General features: G+C 39.7%; 1 protein-coding gene across 1 annotated transcript; it reads left to right on the forward strand.

Moving 5' to 3' along the window:
- Positions 1–250: 250 nt before the first annotated feature.
- Positions 251–16,443, forward strand: LOC118471372 (uncharacterized). The gene is made up of 6 exons (XM_035955627.2): positions 251–424; positions 580–643; positions 2,699–2,824; positions 2,910–2,978; positions 14,190–14,285; positions 14,874–16,443. Exons 2-6 carry the CDS (start codon positions 602–604, stop codon positions 14,961–14,963), a joined length of 423 nt encoding a protein of 140 aa, XP_035811520.2. The 5' UTR covers positions 251–424; positions 580–601; the 3' UTR covers positions 14,964–16,443.
- Positions 16,444–18,268: the final 1,825 nt, after the last annotated feature.

Raw genomic sequence — 18,268 nt, forward strand, 5'->3', positions numbered from 1 at the left:
TCAGATTAAACAACAACCACATCTAAAGGAGGAAGGTAGATAGTACTTTATTATGGCTAGACAAAAGCCAGGCCTTGTGGTGCCATTAAGATACAGTGGTGTGTCACTACTTTTTAAACGGCATCAAATCTATCCATTACAGTCCTCTGGCTTCTTGACTTTTTATTAGTGCGACAGTGGCACTTCTATCACTGTACTGTGGAAATGACTAACATGTAAGCTGCGAGCTGTCACTATACAAGAACGTCTATAACTCTGACCGAGGTCTTTCTGTTGGGACTCTAGCCTGGGAAGGACGCATCAGTGGTTATTATGAAACGTTAAACTAAGAGTAATTACAGTGAAGTAACAAGTATCGATCAGAAAGCAGTGAACTTTTGAGGAGCGTGTAAAAGCAGAAGACACAGCTCGTGTAAATCAACAGGTGAGTCACTAACTAGCTTTTACTTGTGCTCATTTATGTTTACTTGCTACAAAATCCCGTATAGTTTTCCTTACTCAAATATTTGCTGCATTTGTGATGGAAATGCCCCAGTGACACTTAATAACTTTAGTATTTCTGTGTTTTGTGAGCAACAGAGCAGAATTGTTCTTGATTAAGATGACTCACCTGAAGCGTTTTCAAGGAATTCCCATGTCGAAGGTACGTCACATGCTGCTGGAGTTAGGGAGTGTAAAGGTGACAAGACGGCTGCAGCTAAAACCACTGAAGCAACACTTCTGCAGGTTAATTTATCAATCACACATAAACCCGGAGGATGATTCATGCTGATTATCATGCAGCGAAACAAAACCGCTTTTCTGAGAAAAGCCACTGAATCAACAGAAGTAAACAGCTACCATGTTCCACAGTGGATTCGTTTTAAATCTGTATTATATGGAATGAGATCTGGTGACTGTCACGACCATAGCACATGATTGATGCTGTTTTTTCCACACAAACCATTCAGTGGCTTATGACAGCCCTTGGAGGGTAGCACAGACCCCCTAGCCCTGGTGAGTTTTTCCTTTAATTATACCCAAATACACTACCGTTCAAAAGTTTGGGGTTGCTTAGAAATGCCCTTATTTTTGAAAGAAAAGCATTTTTTCAATGAAGATAACATTAAATGAATCAGAAATCCAGTCTAGACATTGTTAATGTGGTAAATGACTATTGTAGCTGGAAACGGTTGATTTTTAATGGAATATCTCCATAGAGGTACAGAGGAACATTTCCAGCAACCATCACTCCTGTGTTCTAATGCTACATTGTGTTAGCTAATGGTGTTGAAAGGCTCATTGATGATTAGAAAACCCTTGTGCAGTTATGTTAGCACATGGATAAAAGTGTGAGTTTTCATGGAAAACATGAAATTGTGTGGGTGACCCCAAACTTTTGAATGGTAGTGTATTTGCAGAGAAGGATGAGCTTAGAAGGAGACAAACATGAAAAGTTTCTGTCCTTATTGGCACAACTTGCAAAAATACTGAGTGGGAAATGTCCTGTATCCCAAGCTATAAACTTTGCTGTTAGCTTGCATATTTAGATATTAAAATTAGTGATTTTGCCATGATCCAGAACATTCCACTGATACAATACATCTCCCATACATTCATAATACTGTCTTGTTTGGCAGGGACACAGCAGAGATTTTATTAGTTTTAGGTTTGAGTTATGATTGCTGCTAGCTGTCATGTTTTCCATTCCAGCAGGTAGCCTGGGCCAACAGCTGTCTATCAAAGTGTAGTGTGTGGTTAAAAAGGGGAAAAAAAAAGGTTGTTAAATGTGATACTGAATGGCACATATACAATAAATGTAACATTTACTGCTCTTCAGCAAACTGCCTTCTTCATAGTGCAATTATCCATACACAAGATGACAAGAGATTGTTTTGCTGCTTGTTTGTCTATAAACCACGTCTGACATTGCTTCTGTTGTTCAGCACTGACATATTTCAAACTAGAGAAGCACTCAGAGGGCGCAGTTGGTTTTTCATTCCCCCATATGGCATTATCAGAAATGCAGAATTTTTTTTTTTTTTTTTTTTTTAGAAATGCAGCATTTGTTTTTTGGTTATTAATGATCAGAAATCATGGAAATATTGCATGTATCCATTTAATATAGATGTACCCACAAACAAAATGACCTTGCGCTGAGCACAGGCGTGTGTTATGCATGTGTACGTTATGTATGGATACCAAATCACGTGACCTAGATATGTAGCGGGCGGCAGGAATTGATGGGACTCAGAAACACCCCCACAATTTAATCAATTGTTCCTTGTATCATTTCTAATAGATAAGTCTTGAAAGGTCCACAGCGATTGATATGTAGTAGGATCACAATCATGTGATCGTCAACAGGAAGGTGATGTAGTGTTCACTTGTTGTCATAGTTACAGTGACGTCGTGCCGCTATCTCATAATGATACAGAAATCTTTAACAAATCCGTGGATCCAGACTATAAGCTGCATCATGGTCCTTGTGTGATTTCTGACCTTCCCTGAAAACTTCATCCAAATCCATCTGTTTTTGAGTAATGCTGCGAACGGACGGACAGACAGACAGACAGACAGACAGACAGACAGACAGACAGACAGACAGACAGACCAACGCCAATCGTCACATAACTCTGCTGCGTGCCTTGGCGCGGAAATAACTATTTAAGACTTGATCTCTTAATGATACTTACATAAGTTGCTTTTCTGGTTCTAGTCAATGCGGAGTTTGTGTAAAGAGGAAGACTATGCATTTCTGGGAAAGTCAGAAAGCACGACAAAAGAAACAACAGAGGGAGCGGCAGCTTTGGAGGACGACTGGAGAGACAGAAAGGAGGAGAGGGTAAGCAGTAAGTAGTCACTAAGTCAGGCTAAGTCCAACATTCCACCGCTTATGTTGTGTACGTTTGCATGTATGTGTGTTTCAGGTCCGTCGGCGACTGGAGAGAGAGCAGCAGGAAAAAGACAGACTCAGAGAGATAGAGGAGAGGAAGAAGGTGAAAACACACACTCATGCACATGTTTGTATGGATGTTTATGAGAGGACATAATGCGTTCACCTTATCCTAACCTTAACTATCACAACTAAATGCCTAGTCTCAAATAGCCAGACAGATCTCCACAGCACTTTTTCAGCGCAGGAGAATGGTCTGACTCCACCTCATCATCATTTAGATCCTGGATGGTGCTTAATCCAAGGATGCAGTGATGGTGCCACTACAAAACAGAGAAGGAGGAATTGTTTTGATGAAACATTTACACACAAGGAGCCAAGATCTGTCATTAAAATGAATGATTCCCCTCCTATAAAACAAGCAGGCCTGCCTTACAGCACGATCTGATTCTGTGGCAAAATGTCAAATTTTCAGCATGTATGTAGCTGCTCGGAGGTTGCTGGTTTTTTCCCAGCACATGGGATTTTGACAATGGTAGCAAGCAGATATTGGAAGACGAGGGCAAAGCCATGTGCAGAAAATGGCAGGATTATACCCAAAGTGTACATCTGGTGAGTCAGACTAAATGCTTCTCCCTCCAACCCTAAAACCAAATCCTAGCCCTTATACATTTGAAGGGGTGTGAGAAAGTGAGGATCAGCCAAAATGTCCTCACTCCAAATGCTCTAAAACTCAAACCGATTCTCACAAATAGAGTTGAATCCGTTCTCACGCACACTCTCTACAAGTCTCTACATCTGTAAAACAAATCAGCCTCTTCACTTCCAACCTTTGGCACAGCATGAAGGTTTATGCTGAATGACACCAACTCAGCCTCAAACTGCTCACGTTTGTTTCTCCTGAGACCACATACTTGCCAACACACACACAAATTGTGCCAAGCAGTAGTAACTGAAACTGACTGGTATAATGACAGATTGTCAGGGCTACTTATTGGAAGCGAGGCGCTGGGGGGAAGAAAACATTTGAGATCTTGGATTTTAACCCTCAGTAAAGTTGGGTGATTTATGTTCTTTCATCAGAAGGCGGCTTTTAATGAGACTACTTTTTACACACCATTTCTCAGGATTTTGTATGAAAATGATTTGTCTTGCTACAATATTCCCAATTAGGAAATGCCAAAATCCATTAACGTTTCCTCCGGTTAATCTTTTCTGTAAATTCAGCTCGTTTTTCACATTTTAAGATGCTGCGCTCAACATTTCATGAGACCAGGTTGTTATAAATGATCAGTCTAATGGAAACAACAGAAACAATCAGGCAGACAGGCAGTAATGTAACACTGGATCAATGATTGTTAATTTGCCTTTGAGGTTCACGACATTGCTCATGGCAAAATCAGATCCACTTCCACGGTAATGGCATACTGAGAAACACAACTCTGGCTCTCTGTGAAGACTGCCGGGCTCATCAGCTCCCTCGAACCCACACTCACACTTAAACACAGTATACATGTAGCAGCAGCTGAAACACACATTTGGCATTCTGAAAAAGAAAGTAGTTCTGTGGATTCATTCAAAAACAACAAACATACACTCACAGTTGCCCAAACAGATGGACATCTTCATGGACATGGAATGCACACACAAAGCAGCTGTGGATGCTTTGAGCAGCCGCCCTCTTTCTGACAAGAGGGTGTCAGGTCAACAAGGGATATGAGCTGTTGTTGTCAATGTTTCCGCTCCCTGCCAAAAAAAAAAAAAAAAAAAAGGCAGGAAGCTGATGACATTTACTCTGTCTGATAGAGGATAGTCACTCTCACCTCAGTAGGGAATGTACTTCCCAGTGAACCCTAACTTGAGCCCACATGTAAACACAAACACATATGGACTCCATGACTGATGAGTATGACCTCTGACATGTGCTCACAGAAGCAAACCCCAAAACACACATCTTCAGTGCCTATAAAAAGTATTCACCCCTCTTTGAGGTTTTTCCCTTGAAATGCTTTTCAACTTGAAATCGTGACCAATTTATTTTGGCTGTTTTGAGCACAATTTACAAAAAATGTCACTTTTATGTCAAATTGAAAACAACAAAGTAATGTCTATTATTAAAAACATAAAATATGTGATTGCATAAGTTTCCATCCGCTGCAATTCTACCCCTTTCTTTAATAAAAAAAAATCTACTAAATCTCCATTAAGTTGCATGGCGATCGTGAGAGAACAGCCCTTTTCAAGTCCAGCCACATGATCTCAGTGGGATTGAGGTCTGGGCCCCAACGTGTCTTTAAACCATTTCTGTGTAGCTCTGGCTCTGTGCTTCAGGACATTATGTTGCTTGAAATTAAATCTACCGCAGTTTTTCGCGGTTCTAATGCAGACTGCATCATTTGGTCTTCCAGGATTTCCTAATACTATACTACTGCATTCATATTACCGTCCACCTTTACAAGCCTTCCAGGGCCGGTTGCAGGGAAGCAACCCCCTGTATGATGCTGCCACCACCGTACTTCATGGTGGGGATGCTACGTTTATGATGAAAGCTCAAAAATATCTTCTTCTAGTTGGCTTCACAGCCTCAAACATGCCACCTGGTGAATCTAAAGAATTTTTTTCAACAGTGGCTTTCTCTTTGTCACCTTCCCTTAAAGCTTTGACTGGTGGACAACAGGTAGAAGTTGTATTTACAGTTTCTATATTGCAGCAGGTGAAGCTTAAAACTCCTTCAGATGAGTCATAGATGTCTTGGCCTCCCTCACTGGTCTCTTTCTTCACTCAGTCAAGATTATGTATGTGTCATATTTGTTCCATTTGTTACTCCATCAAGGAAAGCGGTGGAGTTATGTGACGATCAGCATACATTTGTCTGTCCGTCTGTTATTCCGTCTCTGTGCAACATTACTCTAAAACAGACAAACCGATTTGGAAATTTTCAGGAAGGTCAGAAATGACACAAGGACCAAGTGATTAGATTTTGGCAGTGATGCAGCTTATAGTCTGGATCCACGGATTTGTTAAAGATTTCTGTGTCACTGCCAGATAGCAGCACGACGTCACTGTAACTATGACAACAAGTAAACATGGTATCAGCTGCCTGCTGACGATCACATGATTGAGATTCTACTACAAATCCACCACTGTGGACTTACAGGGACTTGCGCATCGTAAATCATACAAGGAACAATTGATTAAATCGTGGGGGTGTTTCTGAGTCCCATCAATTCCCACCACTCGCTACATATTTAGGTCACGCGATTCATTATCCGTACACAACATACACTTGCATAACACACACCTGTGCTCAGTGCAAGGTCATTTTGTTTGTGGATACATCTATATTGAATGCCCACATTCTATGTTGCCATGATTTCTGATCATCAATAGCTAATAAACAAATGCTGAATTTATAAAAAACTAAGAGTACTGCGCTCTCTGAGTATTTTTCTTGTTATTGATGTATTTTACTGTTCTCCAAGGGATGCTCAAGTCTTCTTGTATCCATCCTTTTACTTGTGCTTTTCAATAGATGTTTCATGGATTTGCTTGGAAAATTCTTTTCTCTTCATGGTGCAGTTATATCCAGAAGTACTGATTCACCAGTGACTAGACCTTCCAGATACAACTGTCTTTATACTACAGTCACCTGGAGCACATTCACTGCACTTGAATGATCTGCATTTCACTAGTTGGCTGCGTCTGTGTTAAATTAGGGGAATCGTTTTAAATGGGGTGAATACTTACGCAATCATTTATTTTATGGTGTATATTTTTAACTGACATTACTTTGCAGGAATTTTTTTTGACTTTTTTTACACCTTTTTAAAAAAAATATATTGTCTTGTCCAAAAGGCCAAATTAAGCTGAAAATTATTCACTGTCAAAAATAAATAAACGGGGGAAACTTTATTTTTTATAGGCACTGCATACACCACTATTCAAAACTTTGGGGCCACTCAGGCAATTTCATATTTTCCATGAAAACTCACTTTTATTCATGTGCTAACATAATTGCACAAGGGTTTTCTAATCATCAATGAGCCTTTCAACACCATTAGCTAACACAATGTAGCATTAGAACACAGGAGTGATGGTTGCTGGAAATGTTCCTCTGTACCCCTATGGAGATATTCCATTAAAAATCAGCCGTTTCCAGCTAGAATAGTCATTTACCACATTAACAATGTCTACACTGGATTTATCATTCATTTAATGTCTTCAATGAAAAAATGCTTTTCTTTAGAAATAAGGGCATTTCTAAGTGACCGAAAACTTTTGAACGGTAGTGTATGTACAGTTGATGCACACAAGCAACCTGAATGGAAACGCACAACCAGTCACCTTTAGACAACAGTTACTCTGAATACAATCTCACTTATCATTGGAACGCCACAGCTAAGCCAGAGGAATACCAGAAACATGCTGTAATGATTTTAACTCAACATTCAGGTCGTAGTGAGCCTCCCAAATTATAACAAATTAAACCAAACTACCCAAAAAAGTATGACCAGACGGCATTTTAAAGCCACTTCCAATTTAAGTCACTGTAGAAAAAAAAGGGAAAGAAATGCTTTACTGGTCTCTCAAAACATTTTTGCTTTAGAAGCTAAACCAACCTACTTTGGCTAATTAACATTGTTGGAACAGTGGTTACAAAATAGCAAGCAGGAACAGCATTTCTTTGTAACGACTTTGGTTGAAGTCCTGTAGAAGTATCTGGCATCAACTTCAGCTCAACTACAGGCTTCCCCCCCCCAAAACTTAGAGACATGAAAGCGGTTACAGAGGGAGTACATCCTGCAACTACATTTTCTTTGTTGCACTCACCTTCTTATTCATCTCGACTGAATTAGTTGGAGAAACATTTTTGTACTTGAACCCATATTCAGCTGAAAGTGTTACAGTATCACATATAGTGATTCTCAGCACCAGACAGCCTCGGTATGATGTGCTGCAAACCTAGAGCACAAAGAAATATGCATTTTTTTCCACTCAGCCAAGTTGTTTCCTTTGCAGCCCTGGCAACTAACCTCAGGGAGTGCAGTGCGGTAACAGTTCTGCTGTCATATCATAACTCTAATTCTGATGGAAGACAGTGAGCTGAAATCCAAAGAATGCTCAAAGCCTTCCGAGCATCTACACCAGACTCCAGAAACAAATCTCTGGAGTCTTTGGGACATCTTTTGTCTTTAGTTTGAGTGTTTAAAATCCTAGTAACGGTAATTAGATGCACTGGAAGCCACAGGAATTTCCTGTAAACTCTTGACTCTAGCAAATGGGATGCTTTGTTTGTCTTTGGAAACCTCAAAGTGCCAAAACGTCAGTCTAAACATAAAGCTTACACCGTGCTTCAGAAGTTTTGGTCTAAAGAGGGTCATTAAAGGGGACAATGATTAATGATAGCCTGAAGCAGTTCATTTGTCCATATTTACTGTAGTGTAAAGCTCACCAAAGTTTATTTATCAGTAACACACGAGAAACATATGTGCACTATGTGTTGAAAGACATTCTTTTGGGAGAGACATTTACACAAACAGCTGCTGCACCTGATTCTTCTCACTTCTACCTCTGTGTTCCTCTCAACTCCTGCTTCAATTCATTTTTTGTAACATCTGACAGCCATTCCAGTCCAATCTAATACAATACAACACACCAGTGTTAACCAAATATGGTCCTCTTCCAGAAATATTCAATCTTTCATAGTTTACATCATAACTTTGACATGTTTCACACATTCGGTGCTGATAAAAATGTTAATATAAATTCCTTGCAGGTGCCAAAAATTGTGACTTTGTAACATCCAACAGTGCTCATGTGCGAAGGAAGGCATGCATTTGCATTGGAGTTATTTTATTTAACCAAAAAATGTGAGTCAGTCTCCACTTACTAACAGGAAATATGACATCTGCAGTCAAAATCCAAAAACAAACACATCAATTGTATTTAAAAAAAAGAATAAAACACGGTGAAAATGAGAAAAGCACTCAGAGAGAGCAGTACTCCACCAAGACTATTCATCCCCTCATATGGCATTGTCAGAAATGCAGCATTAGTTTATTAGTTATTGATGATCAGAAATCACGGCAACATGGAATGTGGCCATTTAATAGAGATGTACCACAAACAAAATGACCTTGCGCTGAGCACAGGCATGTGTTATGAATGTGTATGTTATGTACGGAAACCAAATCATGTGACCTAAATATGTAGCGGGTGGCAGAAATTGATGGGACTCAGAAACACCCCCACAATTTAATCAATTGTTCCTTGTATCATTTCCAACAGATACGTCCTGATAAGTCTGCAGCAGTCTATTTGTTTTAGGATCTCAATCATGTGATCGTCAGCAAGCAGCTGACGCAGTGTTCATTTGTTGTCATAGTTACAGTCATGCTGTGCTGCTATCTTGCAGTGATACAGAAATCTTCTACAAATCCGTGGATCCAGACTATAAGCCGCATCACTGCCAAAATCTAATCACATGGTCCTTGTGTCATTTCTGAAATTTCCTTTAAAATTTCATCCAAATCCGTTTGTCTGTTTTTTAATAATGTCGCTAACAGACAGACAGACAAACCAACGGCGATCATCACATAACGCCGCCGTATTCCTTGCCGGAGTAACAAATAGGCTGACAAACAGTGCTGGACACAGTGGCCCATGTTTGCTGCACTATCAAAGCTTACTAAAAACGGTCATTGTTCGTTATCTGCTGTGAAAAGCAGCTAATTAAATATTTTGCTGCTTACTGGCAGAAGTATTCAAATTCCACACTGTAAAAATGCTTCATTACAAGGACGATGTAGACTATGTACTGAAAAAAAGCTAGTTAAGTAAAAGTATGCAAGTATAATTATGGGAAGAAAATGTACTGGATTAAAATGTTAAAACCAAAAGAGCTTAAAGCAAAGAAACTGTCCCTCTGACTGTTACAATATGTATGTTTCATGATTATTATGGATTAATGTATAAGTAGCATTTCAATGTTGCAAATGGAGATAATTTTATCCATTGTAAAAACAGTTTAACAGTGAGAAGTGCTGTGACTATTACCTGAAGTCTAAAATGACACCATCACAATGTTCATTTTAAACAGCAGAAATCTTAAAGTTATTAAACAATAATTGGAGATTTGATTTAAGCAGATGGAACCATGAAGAATTATTTAAACTTGCAGTGTGGAACTTAAGTCACTGCTGTCAATGCTTCCTTATCATGCATGCCTCGCCATTCATCACTATTCATCACTGTCTTTTTTCGACAGTAATCCTTCTACTGACTGCTGAGCTTTTTTTTTTCCACAATATTTTTATTTTGTTTTTCACAGCAATGGAAACATCTTTACATTGTATGGAAACTTGAATACAAACTGTTTTGCTGCTTTAAAAAAAAAAACAACACCACAAAAAACAAACAAACAAAAAGTAACAGCAAACAAATAAACAAACTGCTTCTCTCCTCTATAAACTTTAGTGCAAGTCCAGTTACAGTCTATTTCAAAGATAACACAACAAAATCAGCACTTCAGTGCCCTTATATTAGTACATAAGTGCACATGCATTCCTATGAGAATATACACAAAAATAAAAATGCAGGTGCAGAAGCTGCATGGTCCATCAAACACTCATCAATCTGAGGGTCTGCTAAATCTTGATCTTTGACGTACTTCACAAAGGGTCCCCATATGTTTTCAAAGACCTGCTGCTTGTCTTTCAAAATGTAAGTTATTTTTTCTACTGGGAGATTTGACAGCATCTGTCTCACCCACTGGCTGATACTTGGTCTACTCATTGATTTCCAAAGTAACGCAATACACTTCTTAGCAGTAAGCAAGCTGAGGTCTATAAAAGCTCTTTCATGTTTTTTATATTTGGAATTTTTTGGATACAGTCCCAGGAGGAAAAACTTTGGATTTGTTGGAATTTGTTTTGAAATAATTTTTTCTTTTGTTTTCCTCACCTCCTCCCAAAATGGGCTTATATTTTCCTACATTGCCAGATACAGTGAAAAAAAGTTCCCTTCGCATCTATGCATTTTGTGCAGATGTCTGGAATGTTTTTGTCATATTTATTTAATTCAACTGGAGTGATGTAAGTCCTCATTAACCATTTGTAATGAATTAACTTATTGCGTGTGTTTATAGATTTGGTGTGTGCTTCAGCACAGACCAAACTCCAGTCTTTCTCTGAAATCTCCAATTGTAAGTTTTCTGAATTTTTTTTAACATCATACCAGACCTTTATCATGTGTCTTTTTGCTGAATCTGAATGAAAATATAGGGGAAGAGGCAGTTGCAGACCATAATTTTCCATTTCAATCCAATGAGGAGATGCGTTTGTGGAAAAATAAAACATGATAGACCTCAGCTGTGCAGCCCAGTAATATAACATCACGTTTGGACATTTCTTCACAAACTCTTGTGCCTCAGCCAGAGTTTTAAATGTACGGGTGCGCTGACCTTCTTTTTACCTGGAACCTCAGAAACTTTTCTCACATGCTCCTAGGTGTTTGTGTTGTAAGCTCCACCTCACTACTTGCTGTGGTCTACTCTGTTAAAACAATTGCTCCCCTTTTCAGCTCTGACAAACCAGTCATTGCTGGTTTATGCAAAACGTATCTCTACTGGTGCAGCTGAGTGGGAATGTTGTGAGAGACATCAGATTTAATATTCTAATACCCTGCAACACACTGACAATTATCTATGATTAATAAGCTTAATGATCATTTTGTGAGCTTCTTTGCATCAGCTAGGGTTAAATAAGTTGTTGCAGCTGAAATGTATTCATCACTGCAGTTAAGATCCAATGGAAGGATCTCACACATTTGCTTAGCTAAATCTAGGTGGCGACTTTTTTTTGAACAGGCAGTGTATTATAGTGTGGAAAGTTCAGGTGACAGTTTAAGTGACAAAAAGAGGACAAAACACACTCCATTTTCCCAGCATTTTCTGATGTTCACTGTCCATAATGCTCTTGGACTTGTTTCCTTTTATTTTTGTAGGTTTCTACGCCAACTGATCCTATCACATCTCTACACTGCTCCTACCGAGCATGTGTACATCTAGCTGTAAAGTTAATTTCTGTGGATGTGCACAATCAACACCCCAGACAGGTGCACAACACGTAACCATCATGAGCACCCAAAGGCGTAGTAAAAAGCAGTTACAACTCTGCAGACAGTTTATGTTTTCAACCGGAAGGCAGTCTGACTAATCTGCACATTGACACCGCATAACCTCCACAGCTGGCCAGATGGCAATTACTCCCATGATGTTGTGAGAGAGACAAAAAAAACATTAACCCAATCTATCAATTTGTCAGTGATCACCAATTTAGGATAATTTGTGCCAAGTGTGCGACCCCTCATCTGTTGTACACACACCCCAAAGATGAACAAGAATAATCACTCAAATGTCCTTACATGCTTTTCCAACTTAAGGCCCTTTTTTGAAAGAATTTCCTGGTTGTTCGCCTGGAAAATGTCTCTGTGTGTGTGTGTGTGTGTGTGTGTGTGTGTGCATGTTCTCCGTACGTTAGTGAGGAAGTAACAGTTTAACTGTTTTCACCTTCACTCCATATGTGTCAGCAAGTATTTCTCTTTAAACTGACTGACATTAAACTAAATGCCTCCCTTGATCACATCAACTTCCTCCACACATCACAGCTACACACTCACACTCTCTCACACGCACACATACAATCAGCATGACAGAAATGCTAATTGATGACAGACGCAGTTGATTGAGAGCAACTGGCCTCGGCCACCTCACATGTATCCTATGTCAAGTCTTTCATACACAAACCCTACAAAATTTCTCATTTTCTCTCTCGCACAAGTGAAAATTATACTGCAAAACATACAAACACTCGGCAGGAAACTGGATCCAAGAGAGTCCAATTTGAGGTCAGAGATACACCGCCAGCAGGCCCAGTGCATTTTCATTACACACACACACACACACACACACACACACGCACACACATACACCTAGTTGAGGCTCTGAGGTGCAGCCCCAGTAGAATGTATGTATTGTTATATGACTGCATCAGGGGAACTCTGTGACCTTCAAAATTATCCTACAGAGCTTTGACATGTTATTGAGGATATAGCGTGAAGGATCGTGGGTGTTTTCTGTGTCAACTTTGTTTCTGCCCAAAACTGCAGCTGTAAAATGCATCCTGAGATTTGTTTATTTTTTTGGCTTAGATGGAGGATTATATAGGTTATATTCGTAGGTGGTTTATCGTTGTAGGAACTGGGGGCAGAAAGGAAGGGGCATCAACATTTTCAAGAACAGCCTTGTCATTGGTCTGTCCGATACGGTGAAAGATCCAACAGTTTCGACTGCATGTACTAGATGTACACTACCGTTCAAAAGTTTGGGGTCACTCAGACAGTTTCATGCTTTCCATGAAAATTCACACTTTTATTCATGTACTAACATAATTGCACAAGGGTTTTCTAATCATCAATGAACCTTTCAACACCATTAGCTAACACAATGTAGCATCAGAACACAGGAGTGATGGTTGCTGGAAATGCTCCTCTGTATCCCTATGGAGATATTCCATTAAAAATCAGCTGTTTCCAGCTAGAATAGTCATTTACCACATTAACAATGTCTACACTGGATTTCTGATTCATTTAACGCTATCTTCATTGACAAAACACTGCTTTTGTTTCAAAAATAAGGACATTTCTAAGTGACCCCAAACTTTTGAACGGTAGTGTATCTCCAGGATAAAACTGTCATCAAGTTCCTTTATTTTCTGTCATTCTGGTGCCAAGAAATCCTTTTATTTTTCTGCCACTGTCAATCAAATATCGCTGCGATATTTAAGTTTTATTTTTTTTATGTTGGTCAAGTTTTTTCCATGTTGCTTTAAATGCTCCCCATTAACCTAGAAATGAGCATGTTGGAAACAGACAATGGAGGGTGGCTTTGTTAACAAATTTGGTGATGTTGAGAAATTCTGCTACTTGACAAGGACCTCAAGAGAGCAGGAACAAAGTTATCAAGTTCAATCAGTGGAATGCCCTACGCAGTAGTTTCTCATACCCTGGAGTAGGTACTTTTCCCTACATTGAAAATGGCCTACAGAGAGGTTCTACATTGTACAAGGGCAGTTCTTGTGGTCAGAACATGCACAAAGGTTCACACTGAAGGTTTAAGCTCCTGCAGTGGAAAACCCTTATTGCCTTTGTTGATTCATTACTGCAAGGAACAACTTCCACATTACACGTAGTTATTTGATCCATCATTGACCGTTAACGATTTGTGTGTCTTTAAAACTGTATTTCGGTATTCCAGGAGAAAGAGCAGCAGTGGCGGACTCATGTGGCAGAAGTGAGCTCCAGCCAGGAGAAGACTCTGCAGGACAGACTGGCAAGACTCCGGAGATTCAGGGTGAGGCTGACAGACAGACACACACTGATATCATAATCTGAAAAGTAGCTGGAGACCAACTGTTGATGTCAAATTGTGCAGCTGCTGCTGTTTGACAGGCCTGCCAAGCTAGCGCTCACTGTTAGCAGCATGAGATTCAACACCACGGTGTGACAGCTTCAGCCACCACAAGGCTTCTAGTGTTTCAAAGCTCCTGCAGCACAGAAAAGCTCTTTTTAAAAAGATGAGCTATTTATCAGACGCTGAGGGCTCATAGGCATCGTCATCGAGTTACAGAGTGGTTGCAGTTCAAGGTCATTGATCAGGCGCTGGGTAAAGAGGCCTGTCAGTAACTCTTTAAATGAAAAGATGCTTTGAACTTCAGCCATGTGTTAAAACTGTCATCACGGGGAAGTCTTTTATTTTTTTGTCCTTCCTACTGTTTTCCTGGCACTGTCAATCATATATTGCTTTTGCACCAAAGTTTTCAATTTTTTTTTAATGTTGATCAAGCTTTTGCCATTTTCTGTCCATGCTCCCTGTTATCCTAGAGATCATTCAAACTGTTAGCTGTTCAGTGCTCACCACTGCTCGTCTTTCCTCCTGCAGGAGTTCCAGAAAAAAGTGTTAGGAGAGGATTCTGGGATGGAGGGCGAGGCAGCCGGACTTACAGTCAATAAACTCCTCACCAGGATGTAGAGGCACTACATGACACTTGGAAAGAGGAGTGGCCAGAAATATGTTAGCAGCAACACTAATACTGAGCTAACTGATGAAAGTGGTTGCAATCTTTCGAAGCTGGCAGTAGCTTAATGTTTTGCTTCTTTTTGGGATTGTTGCATGTCTTGTTTTTCTCACTTGAGTGTTTTAAAATCACATTATATAGCAGAGACTATAATGAGCGACTGACTCACCGTTATGTAACATTGTAGTGTTTCCGTGTTTACCTAAAACAAGGATTTGCCACTGTAGGCTGCTGCTTGCTTTTAAAAATAAAACACTTCTGCAAAAGGAATCAAAAAAGCTGATGTGGCATTCTTTCTAATGCAAACTGTGCAAAGAATAAACCAGAGCTATAACAGCCAAAGTATCTCTGGCATTGTTAAAGTTCAGGCTGCCACACTTTTACTGCAACACTTTTGCTCCAGGACATCTAAGTAAATAACTTTATCTTGGTTTCAAAAAGTCATTTTCAGTGAATCTGATTTTCGAGGGATTTTTGAAGGATTGCTATTATCTAGCAGTACAAGCAGCTACAGTAGACTCCAACTCCAACAAACTGTCAGGGTCCCTGCCTGGCCTCCCCTCTCTGTGCTCTTCCTCTCTTTCTCTCCTTCTTTTCCTCTCTCCCTCCCTCCTTCTCTCCTCTCTCATGCTGTCTCTGCTCCTCTGCCTGTCGGTGCCTCCTCCTCTTGTTCCACTCCTGGCTGCTGGTACTCAGTTCTCATCTGGAACAGCTGCTGGACCAGCACACCTGCAAAACATCACCACCAACTACTACACAGCAATGAAGCCTGGTTTTGGACTCCACTCGGCACCAGATCGTAGCATCAGCTGTCAGTCGGTCAGGTAGTATGACACGTTTTGCAGTTCTGTTTGAGGTCTGCACTCCTCAGTTCTGTCAACTGCACTATCCAGTTATGCCCAACTCCGTGAGCCGTCGCTGCAGCCCTCCTCCCCTGCAGTCCGATGAGGACTTGGACCCCCATGTTCCGCCCGGCCCACATCTGGGCCAGTTGACATACCACCTCCACCCCCGAACAGGATCTGGACCACGTTTATTCCACCTGACCCGGCCGCCTCGCTGGTTGACCTGGACCCTCCTCCTGAAGATGACCCGGCTAACTCCCTGGCTTTCTCTCCGGTCTCCACCGCAGCTCTCCGTCGCATGTCCTGCAGCGCCGGCATGTGTCTTCTGGACGGCCGGTCCCCTGAGCCTGCCTGTCCCCCTCAATTCCCATTAGTTTCTTCTTGTGAGTTTTGTTGAGTTTGAATTTCAGTCCGTGTTGTGAGTTTGTTTAGTTGTTATCTTATCTGTTGTTAGTTTAGAGTTCTGTTTAGCTCTTAGTTAAATCCCTTTAGTTTTACCTGGAGTTTGGTTGTTTAGTTTTCCCCTTAGCCTGTCAGTTCTGTTTGTATCTTTGATTAGTGTTATAATAAAAACCTTTGTTTATTGGAACTGTCCTGCCTGTTACTGAGTACCTGCACTTTGGGTTCAAAACCTGCTTCCTGACACAAATGTTAAATAAGAAATTTGCATTCTTGCTTTACCTGAATGACAAAATAATTAGAGCACAGAATCTTTCATTTTTGCAGAGAATGAAATCAAACTTTTAGTCTGAGACTAGAACAGAACTTTACTGTCATTGTAACAAGTCCACTGAAATTAAAAATTCAATCCAGTCAGTGCATCATTCACAAAATGTAGCTTAATCAATATAAAAACAGGCTATAAAAATAGCTTAACCTCCAAAGACCTAAGCTTTGGTTGGGCTTGCATTTTAGATTTCTTCTAGTTATTTGGGATAAGGAGTAACCAATAAATAAAATAATCTGATAATATCTGATTATTACATTTTATTATATTTATATAGCGATTATTATTGGTATCTCTAAGGCGCCAGGTCTTAGAGATACCCTCCTAAGATTGGCGTCCACATATGTGAATATCTTTTTTTTTTTTTTTTCAAAAACAGTGTATTGTTTATAATAACAATTTAAATATAATAAAATATAATAAATATAATGACACGGTTGCACCTTTGGTGTTACCATATGTTATCCAGGTGGATCGCCTTTTAAGTAGGACTTTTATGTAGGACTCTAAAAATGATACAGCACAGATCAAAACTATTTTTCACATCTAAATTTATACTAAAAAAAAAGAGGTCAGCGTGAGTCAAAATGAAAATAATCCCATAAAGACTCTTCATCTGGTCATCTCTTATGTTCTGTTTGAGAAGCATGAGGCCTGCAGGCTGTTTTCTGGTGGAAGTTTACATTAAATGTTTAAATCCCAGAGAGCTAATAATGTGTTATACTGTATGGCCTCAGGCTCTGAGTGATTTATCTCACCAGTACATAAATCTACTGCATGTGAGAGCATGTGCTTCGGTGCATTGATAATGAGTTTTAAAGTGAATGTGCATATGTCTGTGGCCCTGTATTTTGGCTTGCATCTGCAGTGTATGTAACTATTACACTGTGTGTATTTGTGCTGAAACTAAGGCGTTGTTTCATTTTTTTTTTACAGATTGTGTCTTTTAAATAATTCACTTTTACTTATTTCAGTTAAAGAATGTGTTAATAACTGCTAAAGGTTAAAGCAGTTTGTAAAAGAGGTTTATTTTTTGATACTGGTCATCTGATGACTTCACGTCCTGTTAGGTCACTTCCAGGTTCTCTTCCTGATTCATCAGAAAGCAAGGCAGACATGTTAAGCATGCTCTGAATTTATTCTGCTGCCATCTGATAGAATTCATTATAGAGGCAATGCCGTAAGTTCATATATGTGATGTTCAGGATGTTAAAAATATAAATAGTGATGCTTTGTTAAAAACGATATTGGATAAGAGGTTTAAAAACGGAGTTTCTTGACATTTACTTACAAGCTATAAAAACACACTAGTGGCCAGTGTGACTGTTATCCAAGTGCATAAAGTAATGTAATTTCATGTTTGAAGTCACTTACAATGCAATATTAAGTTAAAACACAGATACTGACAATCTGTATTGTTTGATTTGCAGTCAAACTTGAGTTCAGGTAGCAGGGAGCTGTTTTCATTCTAGTTTTGAATGCAAGTGTCAGAGTTTTGAATTCAACACGGGCAACAACTACAAGCCAGTGAAGCAATCGAAACGTCAGGGTGACATGAGCTGTTTTTGGCTGATTGAAAACCAGATGAGCTGCTGCATTCCGGATCATCTGCAGAGGTTTGACCCTGCATTTAGGGAGGCCTGCCAGTGAGGAGTTATCTGAAAACAGACCAAGTGTTGTTGTGCTG

The sequence above is a fragment of the Amphiprion ocellaris genome, chromosome 21, assembly GCF_022539595.1.
Source record: "Amphiprion ocellaris isolate individual 3 ecotype Okinawa chromosome 21, ASM2253959v1, whole genome shotgun sequence".
NCBI lineage: Eukaryota > Metazoa > Chordata > Actinopteri > Pomacentridae > Amphiprion > Amphiprion ocellaris.